Source organism: Hyperolius riggenbachi, chromosome 1 (assembly GCF_040937935.1).
Source record: "Hyperolius riggenbachi isolate aHypRig1 chromosome 1, aHypRig1.pri, whole genome shotgun sequence".
Lineage (NCBI taxonomy): Eukaryota > Metazoa > Chordata > Amphibia > Anura > Hyperoliidae > Hyperolius > Hyperolius riggenbachi.
The window spans coordinates 592,802,363-592,816,239 of record NC_090646.1 but is presented as its reverse complement, the minus strand read 5'-3'; the positions used below and the strand labels follow the sequence as shown (position 1 = coordinate 592,816,239).

The 13,877-nt window shown below is 45.2% G+C and overlaps 1 protein-coding gene across 1 annotated transcript; it reads left to right on the top strand.

The window, feature by feature from the left end:
* Nucleotides 1-2,305: 2,305 nt before the first annotated feature.
* GPX8 (glutathione peroxidase 8 (putative)) lies at nt 2,306-12,305 on the top strand. The gene is made up of 3 exons (XM_068271737.1): nt 2,306-2,551; nt 5,630-5,891; nt 9,763-12,305. Exons 1-3 carry the CDS (start codon nt 2,348-2,350, stop codon nt 9,924-9,926), a joined length of 630 nt encoding a protein of 209 aa, XP_068127838.1. The 5' UTR covers nt 2,306-2,347; the 3' UTR covers nt 9,927-12,305.
* Nucleotides 12,306-13,877: the final 1,572 nt, after the last annotated feature.

Below are 13,877 nucleotides of genomic sequence, written 5' to 3'. Positions count from 1 at the left end.
TAGCTGTAGTGTGTATGAGCACCTCCGTCAAATACTGTACAATATGTCACATACAAGATGTGATTATGATGCTAATAGAGGCCAGTTAGAGAATCTACCCCTGAACCAATAAATAGATAACAACTCAATGTATAGATCTACCCGACTACCATTTTCTATCCTGCCTACATAGTTAAGCTCCAACTAGTATAACTGAATGATGATAAATGTCAGCATCTCCCTAACACTTCACACATGTCTCCCTAACCCTCCCCCAATTTAATTTTTTGGTCTAAACATAATAAGTGACAGGGTCCGTGAAGTCATAGCACATGTTGTATGCACGACTTTATATACTACCCTTCAACTACAAACTACATACTACTAACTTATAAGTTGGGAATCCACAAAAATTAGAAACTAACTTTATAGAGATGATGAAGGCCTTGTTGTTATCATACATAACTGTAGTTCTATATATAAATTAGGGCATTTCACTGGTGGAATTCCATCGTAGGCAGAGACCTTCTACTGTAGATTAAAATCTAAAGGTTAATATGGGATTGGAAAATCTAATCTGATTTCTCTAAGAACCACTAGGTGGCACCAAAACACTATAAATTCTTAATTGCCTAGCTCTTTTTCGCACATAATGCTTCCCAATGCACAATCGCAGAGCATAAGGAGCAATTTAATGCTCAAATAAATAAATAAATAAAGTTTTAGATATACCAGGGGCAGGGCAGTTTCTAGGCTAAATTGCACCCCCCCTCGTGGAGCCAGGTATAGGTGCCCGCAGTATAGGTTAGCCAGGTCTAGTTTCACCCAGTATAGGTAGCCAGCTATAGGTCCCCCCAGTATAGGTATCTATGCATAGGTGCCCCAGTATAGGTAGCCAGGTAGGTTCCTCCAGTATAGGTAGTCAGTATAGATTAGATAGTTAGATAGGTAGGAGTCCACAGTATAGGTTAGATAAGTAGGTGCCCCCAGTATCGATTAGATAGGTAGGTGCCCACATTATATGTTAGATAGGTAGGTGCCCACAGTATAAGTTTTATATAGGTAAGTGCCCACAGGATAAGTTAGATAGCTAGGAGCAACCAGTATAGGTTAGATAGGTAGGTGCCCCAAGTATAGGTTAGATAGGTAGGTGCCCCAAGTATAGGTTAGATAGGTAGGTGCCCCCAGTATAGGTTAGATAGGTAGGTGCCCCCAGTATAGGTTAGATGGGTAGGTGCCCACAATATAGGTTAGATAGGTAGGTGCCCGCAATATAGGTTAAATAGTTAGGTGCCCGCAATATAGGCTAGATAGGGAGGTACCCCCAGTGTAGGCTAGATAGGTAGGTGCCCGCAGTATAGGTTAGATAGGAAGGTGCCCGCAGTATAGGTTAGATAAGTAGGTAACCCCCATAATGGAGGGGGGAGTCAGCTGCAGGGAGGGCGGCTCAACTTCTCCCTCCCTTCCTTTCCCCCGGGGCCATCCTCCGTGCTCCCCCCTCCGCTGCAGAGTTAGTACAGCGAAGCGATGTATAGAGCAACTCAACTTCCTGCGTTCCAATCACCGCTCACTTGCCGCTGGTCTCTGCATAGCCACGTATACACACTCTACTTCCTGAGTAGCAGGAAGTAGAGCGTGTATCAGGAGAGGAAGGGAGGAAGAAGTCGGGCCGCCCTCGCCACAGCTCCCCCCTCCATCACGGCGCCCCCCCCTTAGCGCGGCTGCACGGCCTGCACGTCCCCAGAAATGGGGCTAACCTGGGGCTTTCTCTAGCCCCCTTCACGCTGATCAATCCCTTGCATCCTTCTCCGCCGCCTCGTTCATCCACAATCTGGCCCGGTAACTTCTGGAGTCGGGGCTTACTGCGTATGCGTGTCCTGGCCATGTGTGCCCCATTGCGCACCTGTTTCCAGGACTGCTGCGCGCGGGCGCAGAACACATGTGGCCGTACTGCAACTGCGCTGACTAGCCAAATTACCAGGCCAGATTGTGGTGGAGGATGGCGAGGGGCCGATCAGCATGAAGGGGGCTAGAGGAAGCACCAGGTATGCATAAAAGTTATTTTATCCTTAGTCTCAGGCACAAGTGCTGTGGAAGATGTCAGTGCTATATAAATACTAAATAATAACAATAATCCTGCATATGAATTGTTATTACAAAGTACAATAGTAAAACTTCTTCCATACTCCTCCACAGCACAAAGGCATAGAGTTCCAGCTGACTGATGACGAGTCACTGGATCCTCCTGTGTCTTTCTGTGGAGGGCTGAGAAAGCATCTGGCTTCCAGTTCCCTCCTCCTCTCCGCTCCTCCCCCGCTACGTTCCATAGATTTGCTCAAACTTCTCTGACTGCTACATCTCCTCCAAAATGGAGACTCTGCCTCCCCCTTTCCCTCTGAAGGCTTCTTCCCCAAAAGCCAAGGTCTTCCTGGTCTTCTTCTCTATGGTTTTGTGCACAGCAGCCTTATTCATTCTGCAGCTAAAATACTTCAAGCCCAAGAAAAATTTCTACTCCTTTGAAGTGACGGATTCCAAGGGGAGAATTGTCTCTCTGAGCAAATACAGAGGCAAAGTAAGTGCAATGCGAGAACTTGCTGGCATCTCTCACTGTTATGGTAAATGGGGAAGCATGATGTTCTGCAGAAGGTTTACACTTTGGAATACCTATGTGTCAAAATGTACTGACAGTTTATTGAGACACAGTCTCAGATGAGGAATAGCAGCTTAGGATGTGGCAATGAGGACTGGTGACGTTTTGGTGCTGTGCTGATGTCATTATGTTCTGTAATGGTGTCACTGCAATTAAACATGGCAGTGGAATGAACTAGCATCATTTCTGGCAGAAAAAAAAGAGTACTGCACTTGGAGGAGCAGTTGTTGCAGGTACTGGGGTACCAGGGGAAAGGGGCTGCTTCTCCCTTCTTATGCAAACACACACACACACACCTGCTAAATATTGAGCACTGGGGCCGCCTGCTATGCGAACTGCTGCTACGAATATTGGGCGCAAAGCGTCCGCCATTAGTAGCCACAGTTTGCATAGCAGGTGGCCCTGGCGCCTGATATTTAGCTGGCGCATATTTTTGTTGCGGTGGCTTAGCATGTGGGGGGCAGCCAAAAGGGAGAGGTTCTGGAGTGGTTATTAGTTGCCCACCAGGGGGAAGTTATTAGTTGACCATGGGGAGGGTTATTAGTTGTTCGGGGGGGGGAGGGGGGTCTTTAGTTACCCACGGGGGGTTATTAGTTGCCCACTAGGGGAAGGTTCTGTGTGAGATCAGGGAGAGGTTAGGTCATAGTGAAATATCTGCAAATATTGCCGATATTTCACTATATCAGTTATGTATTAGAGTATCTGTAAATGTACCGATTTTCTACTACTGCTTTTTTTCTACGCCTGTAACCAAATTTTTTTCTGGTTTACGCCATGCCTAAATTAGCGTGCGGCATGAGTTTCCTCCATCTCTTTTTAATAGACACGCTCTGTGCCCCTTCTTCCCATGCTGCACAGTGCAGCAGTGGGGTAAGTATGTATGCTCCAGTGTTTGGTCCAGTTTGTTTACCTCTCCTGTACAGCCACCTGCTGTCTCTTACCTCTGTCCTGATCTTCTCCCATGATGTCACAAGACAAGCAGCAATACACAAGAGCGGAATGGAGGTAAGTGACAGTGGGCGGTTGCATGGAAGATTAGGACTAACTGACCTGGCAGTGAAGCATCTAATACATTTTATAAGTGTCACTTATGGGTATGAGGACTTGATTCCAAGGGTGACAGTTCTGGGCACAAAATCATACATACAGGTCCCTTGGCTATCCCGCTAAGCTACTGTTTAACAAGTGTGCAGCTTCCCCACAGCACCATGGCAGATCGCTAAACGATGAACGCACACACTGTGCTGATTTGATCACACACATCAGGAAGCCAGTCATTCGCTCGTTTGTTGCCTGTCGCAGGGCCCGAGGCAGAGGCTCAGGAGACACCAGCCTCTGGATGCAGAACCGTGAGGACAAAACACAAACACCCTTCATCGATTGCCGTGCCCCAAAGCAATGCACAGTTGCAAGGCACATCTGGCTACCTACACTTAGGAAGATGGGGGCTGCCTAAAACTAGAGTAACATTTGGCTACAGATACTGGGAGGGATCTACTTAAAGGAATACTATCGATTAACGTGTTTTTTTTCATTTGAGATAGGAAATGTTTGGGAAGTGCTGATAAGTAATGTATACTTGTGAATCCATATCTCTTTGTTTACTGTTATCTAATTCCTTTCACACTTTTCTGAAGGCAGTCTCTGAGGGCAGGGGAGGGGAGAATTCACTCACAGTGCAGCTGCTAACCCTGTGTGTGCAGAGAGCTCAGTCAGAGGCGGGCAGAGCTTTCTCTCCTAGAGAGCAGAGGAGATGTATCTTGTGTGCAACATAAACATTTGTAATTGTGTGTGTGAAACCTGATATAACTCTGCTTCAATATTACACTGTTCTTAGCATGTCAGACTGCAGAGATTCAAACATCTGCAAATGAGACATTCCAAATGTAGCTCTGATATTTAACATGAAAAGTAGGAAAATGTTTACACAGCTACTTAGGGCCCATTCACACCTGAGCAGGAATCCCGCGATTCCCGCTCAGGGCAAACTGCTACACATTGTAGACATCGGCAGTGTTCTTACTTCCGCGTTTGCAGTAGTTTGGCGGTGATTTGCGATTCGCGATTAGCGATCGTGATTAGCGTGCAAAGCACGCTATTCACGGTCGCTCCAAAACCGCCACAGTGTCCAGTGATTTTTCCGCATTAATCGCGGGAAAATCACTCCCGCAAAACGCCGGCGTTTTGTGATTATAAGTGCGAACGGGCCCTTAGACATTATTTGTACAATGTAATTTTAGAACACTTGGGTATTGATAGTGTTCCTTTAATACTGGGGGCACCTCTGGTATCTATACTGGGCCGGACACTATCCAGGGGGGGGGGAGGGGGGCTCTGGAATCCTGCCTCTGGTGCTGAACCTTGTCCCAACACTGGCCTGTCATTCCTCCTCCTCTCTCCATAGAACAGTACATGCTGCTCAGCTACAGCCAAGCAATGTGTCTTTACAGCACTCATTCCCAGAGCTGACTAGCACACATCAGGTCAAAGCAGGATCTTCCACAGAGCAACCTAGGCAGGTGCCTAGGGCCTAGTGGGTGTCAGGAGGCCCAACTGCCACTTTTTCAGACCCCCTATCCCATCTCATATTACTTAAAGGAGCATAAGGGGAGGGGCCACAACTACACAAGGAGTACCTTACCTAAGTCCCCATTACATCATAATCCATCTCTGCATCAGATGAACAAATGATTGTCCAACTTCAAGGGCTGGTTTGCATAGTGCATCAGAATGGCAAGCATTTTACTTCATTCATTTGTATAATGTAATACGAATATTGATACATAAATAGATGGACTGCTCATTGATCTGCATCAGGCCTTTACTGACATTCCAATAATGAACTATAATGGTTGCACAGCCTCAGGCACATGACAGTAGAAATCCCAGGCTTTGTAGAGACTTGTCATCTGTTTGCTCAGCTTTGCTATCTCTCTAGCAGAGGGAAAGCAGCAGCACTAAGTGAAAGGGCTTTACACTCAGTGGTGTCTTTCTCTGCAGGCTTCTCTTGTTGTAAACGTGGCGAGCGCCTGCCAGCACACAGAGGCAAACTACAGAGCACTGCAGGATCTGCACAGAGAGTTTGGGCCATCCCACTTCACAGTCCTGGCCTTCCCCTGCAATCAGTTTGGAGAATCTGAGCCCGGCACAAGCCAGGAAATAGAAGCATTTGCTAAAGGCAACTATGGGGTGTCTTTCCCAATATTCCGGAAGATAAAGATTCTGGGCACAGAAGCAGAGCCGGCATTCCGCTACCTTGTAGGTGAGTGACTGATAACTTTTGTTCATGTTACTTTAGGGATTATAAAAACAGATTACTGTACATCTAACAAATTACTTGAGTTACAACATTTCAGCAACCCAAACAAAGTTGTCTTCATGTACAAAATATACAATACTGCTTTTTTAATTACAGTACATATTTGTTGTTGTTACATTTTACAGTATTGTATAAACTGTTATAATTAGTTTAAAGAGAAACCGTAACCAAGAATTGAACTTTTTTCCACTCCCACATTAGCTGATACCCCCTTTCCCATGAGAAATCTTTTCATTTATTTTCACTGGAGTTCCTCTTTAAAACACCTGTGGTGAAAATAAACAAATTATATAAACAATTTTATCTATCCTCCTTCTCCTAAAAATGACTTTTTAACCACTTAAAGAGACACTGAAGCGAGAATAAATCTCGCTTCAGTGCTTATATTCAGCAGGGGCATGTGTGCCCCTGCTAAAACGCCACTATCCCGCGGCTAAACGGGGGTCCCTGACCCCCCAAACCCACCCCTGCAAAATCTATGACCAACTTGGTCGTAGATTTTGCTGCTGTTGAGGCAGGGCTAACGGCTGCAGCCCTGCCTCTCAGCGCCGTCTATCAGCGGCGCATCGCCGCCTCTCCCCCGCCCCTCTCAGCGAAGAAAGACTGAGAGGGGCGAGGGAGAGGCGGAGATACGCGCTGACAGACGCGCGTGAGGCAGGGCTGCGGCCATTAGCCCTGCCTCAATGCGGAAGAGATCCCCCGCTGCACGGAGGGGATTTGGGGGGTAAGGGACCCCCGTTTAGCCGCGGGATAGCGGCGTTTTAGCAGGGGCACACATGCCCCTGCTGAATATAAGCACTGAAGCGAGATTTATTCTCGCTTCAGTGTCTCTTTAATGACAACCTGTGTATAAAAACGTCCTGCTAGAGCCTCTTAACAGCTCCAGGACGTTTTTATAAGTCAGACAGTGCTGCTGCTGCTGCGCACGCGCGTTCCCATGCAAGTGAAAATTGTGGGAAAAAAAACACCATTGAAAAAGTACACCTTCATTTCCAAATAATATATTGTCAACATACTTTGCACTAAGGACATAATTAAAACCTTGTGATAACCAGGACAAATAGGCAGATAAAATGTGTGGGTTTTATTTACGGTAGCATTGTTTATATTAAAACTATAGGGGATGAAATTGGAGAAATAGTGTATTTTTTTCTTGTTTTTCCCTTTTAAATTGCATAGAAAATAAAGTAATTACTGAAAACAAATATCAACCCCAAAAAGCCCAATTGGTGGTGAAAAAAACAAGATATAGATCATTTCATTGTGATTAGTAGTGATTAAGCTATTGGCAAATGAAAGGGATGAGCACTGAAAGGTGAAAATCGCTCTTGTCCGTTAGGGCAAAAACCCCTCTGGGGTGAAGTGGTTAAGATATTCCACAGTTTTATTTTATATTTAAATCTACTTTTTAAGTTTTTACTGTTTTATTATTTTTGCTCAATGACACATTCATTGAAGTATTCTAGAGTTAAAATCTATGAACTTTTGACCCTTTTCATCACTTTCCTGATCTCAGAAGCCATTTTCTGCTAGGAAAGTGTTTTATAGTTGTAATTTCTTATCAGTGAGGGTCACACTGTAGTCTGACCCAGTGCTGTCTCAAACAGGAACTGCCACTTACATACCTGATGTTTAACTGTTTCAGGCAGAGAAAGAAAAAAAGGAAAACAACATTGTTTTTTGTGTGCTAGGCACTGTACATACACATGTCTATCTCATCATGTCACCTCGGGTATCCTTTAAATTTAAACGGAACCTGTTGCGAAAAAAGTGCCCCTATGGGGTACTCCGCTCAGGAGGGAGCAGCTGCTAGATCCTAAAAAGGCTCACCTTGTCCTCCTCGACAGTCTCTTTCCAGCTCTGGGACCCCAGAAAGTCAGCTTGCTGGCACCTTTCGATTCTTGTGCATGCACACTAGCTTCGTTCTGCTCGTCTTTCTGATGTAGCCGGGTCGGGTCCACACTACTGCCCAGACACAAGCCGTCTCCACCAGCACAGAACACAGACCAGATCAGGCTTGGCTATTTCCACTGGAGCTGAGTGGGATGGAGCTACCGCGCATGCACAGGGAGGACACTTTCCGGGGTCCCAGTGCTAGAACTAGGCTGTGGAGGAGGATGAGGGAAGCTTCTTTGGGATCCAGAGGCTTCCCCCTCCAGAGGTGAGAACCCCCTGGGGGTCATTTTAATTCTTACACGTTTAATCTCCTGAGCGTTACGCCGCTCAGGAGCTTTTGCTTGCTGAGTCCCCCAGTGTAAAATGAATAGCTTGAATGGCTTTATTGTAAGTCAGCTAGCAGTAGGCTAGCTTGTTTAGGTCGCCGGCACCCCTCGATGACCCGCCATCCAGCCGTTATATACATTACCCAGCCTGGATCCAGTGATCGGTGCAGCCTCCCCGCACAGCTTCGCTCTTCTCTATGGGGAGGATCGTACATAGCGTCACTGACGTCATGCACAGACCCGATCCTCCCCATAGAGAGACCGGAGCTGTGCAGGGAGGCTGCGCGATCGCTGGAACCAGGCTGGGTAATGTATATAACGGCTGGATCACGGGTGATTTAGGGGTGCGGGCGACCTAAACAAGCTAGCCTACTGCTAGCTGGCTTACAATAAAGCCATTAAAGCTATTCATTTTACACTGGAGCACACCTGAGGCCAGCAAAACCCCTGAAGCGGCATGCCTTACACAGTGTCTGGCATACCGCTCAGGAGGTTAGGGGAACCTGAGGTGAGGGAGATATGGAGGCTGCCATATTTATTTCCTTGTCAACAATACTAGTTGTCCGGCTCTCCTGCTGATCCTGTGTCTCTACTACTACTACTTACCATAGACGCTGAACAAGCATGCAGCAGATATGGTACTCTGAGCTGACTCAAGTTTTACTGCATTAGACATATGCTTGTTCCAGGGTTTTGACTCAGACAGGGCTGCCAGGCAACTGGCATAGTTTACAAGGAAATAAATGTTAGCTTCAATGTCCCTCTCACCTCGGAAACTGGTATTGTTTAACCACTTCCTGATTGGTTGTCAAAGAGGAACTGCCCCTCCGAAAGAGAGACAGTTGGGAGCTATGAGAAAACTCTGTGCATTGTGTCATTAAAGTTCTTACCCAAATTAAGTTTTAGTTGGTATGAGGTCAGAAGACTTGAACCTTTTTGGAGCATCATGTTTTTCACCCGCCGCACATCCTATGAGACGTGCGGCGAGCACTTCCTGTTGTGCGAGTACACAGCCGAATCCCGGAAGCCATGCCATGCGCAGCTAAGTGATTCACTGCAACGTCGCCTGAATCACTATGGCAAGCAATTTGGACGGCTCCTGCATTTTCCCCTATGGCAGAGTTCCCCGTGGGGAAACTCTGTGGATTGGGCCCGATTTCCGGGTTATGGAGACGACTGACGTCAGTGACGGGACCCGGTTCCCAAAGCTGCTGGCAACGGAGGACGGCGGTGAGGGTATGTATAAATCTTTTTATTTTTGCCAGCTCTGGTACACTTTAAGATTTGATTCGCTGCCAAGAATTACATGAAGGCTCATTACCGCAGGTAACTACAAAGCCAGATTTTAGCGCTGTGGTGTGATCAACCACAACCGCATTGAAAACGCTGGTTGCTAGTGTGAAACCGGCCTCAGGGTTTGCCACTTTACCAGCAAGTCCACCATTCCAGTCACAAAATAAAGCCATAAATCTTACAGAAATCTATAAATAGTACACATTTTGCTGCTCCAGACAGCTCTGTGTATTGCATATGGTAAATGTATACTGCAAATGCTGATAAATGTGTAAGACATTGTTCATTTTTATGTTTAGATTCCACAAAGAAAGAGCCGAGGTGGAACTTCTGGAAGTACCTGGTAAATCCACAAGGCCAAGTGGTGAAAACCTGGAGGCCGGAAGAACATTCCAACAGTCTAAAAAACGAAGTAGCAGCAATGGTCAGGGAAATTATCAAAAAGAGAAAGGAAGACCTTTGATGTAACTACAACCTGGACTATCGGGGGAAACCACCACAAATCCAAGAGGAGGACTTCAGAATCAGAACACAGCTCTCAATGGAGCTCTGCAAGTGGATTCCATAGCTGACTAGTATGGGGGCCAGTTTGGTGTGCATTTGGGGATTTCACCACGTTTTGTTCATACTTGCTGATCCATACTGCACAATACTGAAGAGAAGCCACGCCAGTAAGGGACACGACACAGAGAGCATTACTGGGGTTCCTCTATCCTTCCATACTCGTGACTCCTCAACCCCGGACCGATCTGATACTATTATAAGGTGTATAAGTGGAATTATTGTCCAATCAGTAGCCAGGTTACTCATACAGCTGAAACAGAGAATACAAATGTCACATGCCTAGCTAGACAGTATCATACAGGTGAATGAATCCCAAGACTGGCTGCATAGAAATACTGGGGCATATGCACAAATTATAAGGATGGTAAAGCTGCTGTATGCAGAGAGCACAAGGCAATGTTATTGTTATTTCTGCTGACAAGGTAACGGTGGCATGCATTCTCTGTGCACAGCAGCTTGACCAATGTTTTGTGCATATGCCCCATAAATCCTTTGGCAGTTTATGCATCTGTATGTGGTTAAGGTGGAGCTCCAGACAGAGCTTGGAGAGAGAGAGGATTTTATTTCTGTTTTGATATCTGCAGGGAAGATTTCTCATTGCTTCCTGTCAACAGACCATTGTCACCAGGAACAGAAAGTTAGTGAAATCTGTCCAATGGGGACACATCCTCTAGTTCAGAGGGGGAAGGTTTGTTTTTAATCTGAATCCGTTCTTAAGTCGGAACACTGTGCCATCTCTGTCCCTTGTACCTCCTCTATGCTCCCCTGTGCCTCCAGTGTCCCCCTCTGTTGTGTCACCTCTGTCCCCTTCTTCCCTCTCTGTGCTACAATCTCTGTCACCTGACCAAACTGATCACATGCTTCTCCACGAGTTATCCTAGTAATGGCCATCATTACACAGCACTGTTTTTATATCTGTCAGTCCTTATCTCCCATAGGCTGGCACTAGGTAGAGTTCGCATGCCAGATGTAGATGCAGTGTTGTGGTCCAGGTTGCAGGGTGGACAGACGCTGGTGTTTATTGGTGGGACTGAACCATGAGACAGGCAGTGAGAGGAAATCTATCAATCAGGACAAAAAAAGAAAAATTAAAAGTGATTTTGACCTTTCCTCCAACTAGCAAAGATCCATTCGTTGGAGCTCCACTTTAAAGTGCTTAAACTGCGACAATATAGTGGGCCTATCTCCATGTACCCAAGAACCCTCATGGCTGCACATAAGTAGCCTGTAGAGCAGGCATGGGCAAACTGGGCCCTCCAGCTGTTAAGGAACTACAAGTCCCACAATGCATTTGCCTTTATGAGTCATGACTGTGGCTGTAAGAATCCTGCAATGCATTGTAGGACTTGTAATTCTTTAACAGCTGGAGGGCCAAGTTTGCCCATGCCTGGTGTAGAGCATCCATGTCAAACTCCGGCCGTGGTCCAAATCTGGCCCTCAAAGCCATCAAATTTGGCCCCCAAGTGGTTTCCCAACTTTGCATTATGTTTGACCCACTCTAGACCACCAGGGAAACTATACTGAAGGTAAAGACCTAGATCACCAGGGAAGCCACATGTGGCAGGAGGGAGAAAGCACGAGACACCAGGGAACTGTGTTGGGGAGGGAAGGAACATCAATAGACACCAGGGAACTGCAAAGGGGAGGGATGACCAATAGACACCAGGGAACTGTATCAGGGAGGACCAACAGACACCAGGGAACTGTATAAAGGAGGGGGGCGCGCCACTAGACACCAGGGGACTGTATAAGGGAGGGAGGGGAACTATTAGACAGCAGGGAACTTTATAAGTGAAGGAAGTGGTTATGAGGTTGGCCCGGGACTTGGCCCCAGTGTTTAACTTTCGGCCCACTTTGTATTTGAGTTTGACACCCCTGCTGTCGAGGAAGACAGGGTAAGTGTATGTCACATTTAGCACCTTAAGCTTAGAGTGTTCTTCCCAGTTCAGGGTTACTTTATGTGAACTTTTCAAATTAGACTTCTCAGAGGAGTACTCAGGAATCAGTATAAAGAGTGGAAAGGGAAGCAGCACATTCCCCATTCTGTCTCAAAAAACAAAATACCCCCCCCCCCCCCCACATACGTCCCTTTGTAGGATCCGTGTTATGTGCAGAGGGCTCCATTCATCAATGAGGCTGCTTTTCCATTTTGGATGGATCTGTTCAAATAATAGGAATATTTTTTATTTGATTTTTAAATATTTTGGTTGTGTGTGACATTTTGTAAGGATTTGCTTCTATTTCTAATTGTTTATAAAGAACAGCTTGATTCAAACAATGAAGAGAGTTCATTTTTATAAAGGGCAACTGACAATTTGCCATGGAAACAAACTTGCTGCTGTACGGTTCACAAGCCAATGGCCAGGCGTTTCTGCTGGCATTTGCTGTTTGTTTGCTTCAGCATCACATGAGATATCTACACAGGTGTTTGGCACCACAGATGCCATTGGCTGTCCTGCTGTAACCCTCACCTATCACATTCTCCCATGTGACTATACTATGCCTTCACCATGTGACTATGCCGTCAGACTAACAAAGGATAATTATTCCTATTTTAAAGAGACACTGAAGCGGGAAAAAAAATATGATATAATGATTTGTTTGTGTAGTACAGCTAAGAAATAAAACATTAGGAGCAGAGTCATAATTCTAATATTGTTTCCAGGACAGGAAGAGTTAAGAAACTCCAGTTGTTATCTATGCAAAAAAGCCATTGAGCTCTACGACTTTCAAAAAGTCGCAGAGAGCTCTGTCTTCTGAAGCTTGTTATCTCAACTGTCACTGTATTTTCTTTTTCTCATCAGAGGACAGGTCAATAGTTCACAAGACTGCTCTGTAAAAACATTTAGAATGCTGAGTAGTGTGTGTAAACTGCAAATATTAGAGAATGATGCAATGTTATAAAAAACACTATATACAGTAACTGAAAATAAAAATATGAGAATATTTTCTTGGCTACTAATCTTCTAGTAATTATCCGTTACTACACAACCAATTCATATCATATTTTTTTTTTTTTTTTTTATTTTACGCTTCAATGTCTCTTTAAATTTTGAACATTGTAACAGTCAAAGAAGCAACTATGCCAGTTAGATCACTAACCTATTTTTTAAAGCAGACTCTTACCCTCAGATTTGTTTACATCATTAGCCACTCTGTGTAGCTTTTATTCAAACCTTATTGTATTAGAGGCTGAGAATCAGCAGAATGACAGAAAATCTGTATTCTTCAAAAGGAAATCAATATGGCAGCCTCCATATCCCTCTCCGTTCAGGTGTGCTCGTCCTGGAGAACAGCTCAGTAACAAGCATCTCAAGAAAGGATCAATAATGGCAGTCTTCACAATTCCCTGTTTTACCTATCAGCATGGATCACTTTGGAATTAGGCCGGGTGCACACATAGCAGAAACGCTAGCGTTGCGGAAAACGCTGCGTTTTTGCCGATAATGGATGTCTATGGGCCGCAGGAAAAAACGTATATAAAAACGCATATGCGTTTTATATGCGTGCATTTTCAAAAACGCTGGTTTTGTTGCATAATGTGCAAAAACGCACATAATGAAAGTCAATAGGAACGCAATTGTATGCGTTTTCATGCGTTTTTATATGCATTTTTTCCCCAAAAAATTGTTATGTGATGTATTTCCACTTCCTGTTGTCTTCCTAGTGATTTGCATCAATGGAAATATAAAAAAACTCATACAAAACGCATGCGTTTTGTATATGCGAACCGCAAACGCATTAAAACGCACGCAAAATGCTTGGAAAACGCATCTGTGGTAAAAAAAAAAAAAAACACAGCCTCTCATGTTATGTTACGTGTGCACCCAGCCTCATGGAAGAACACCAA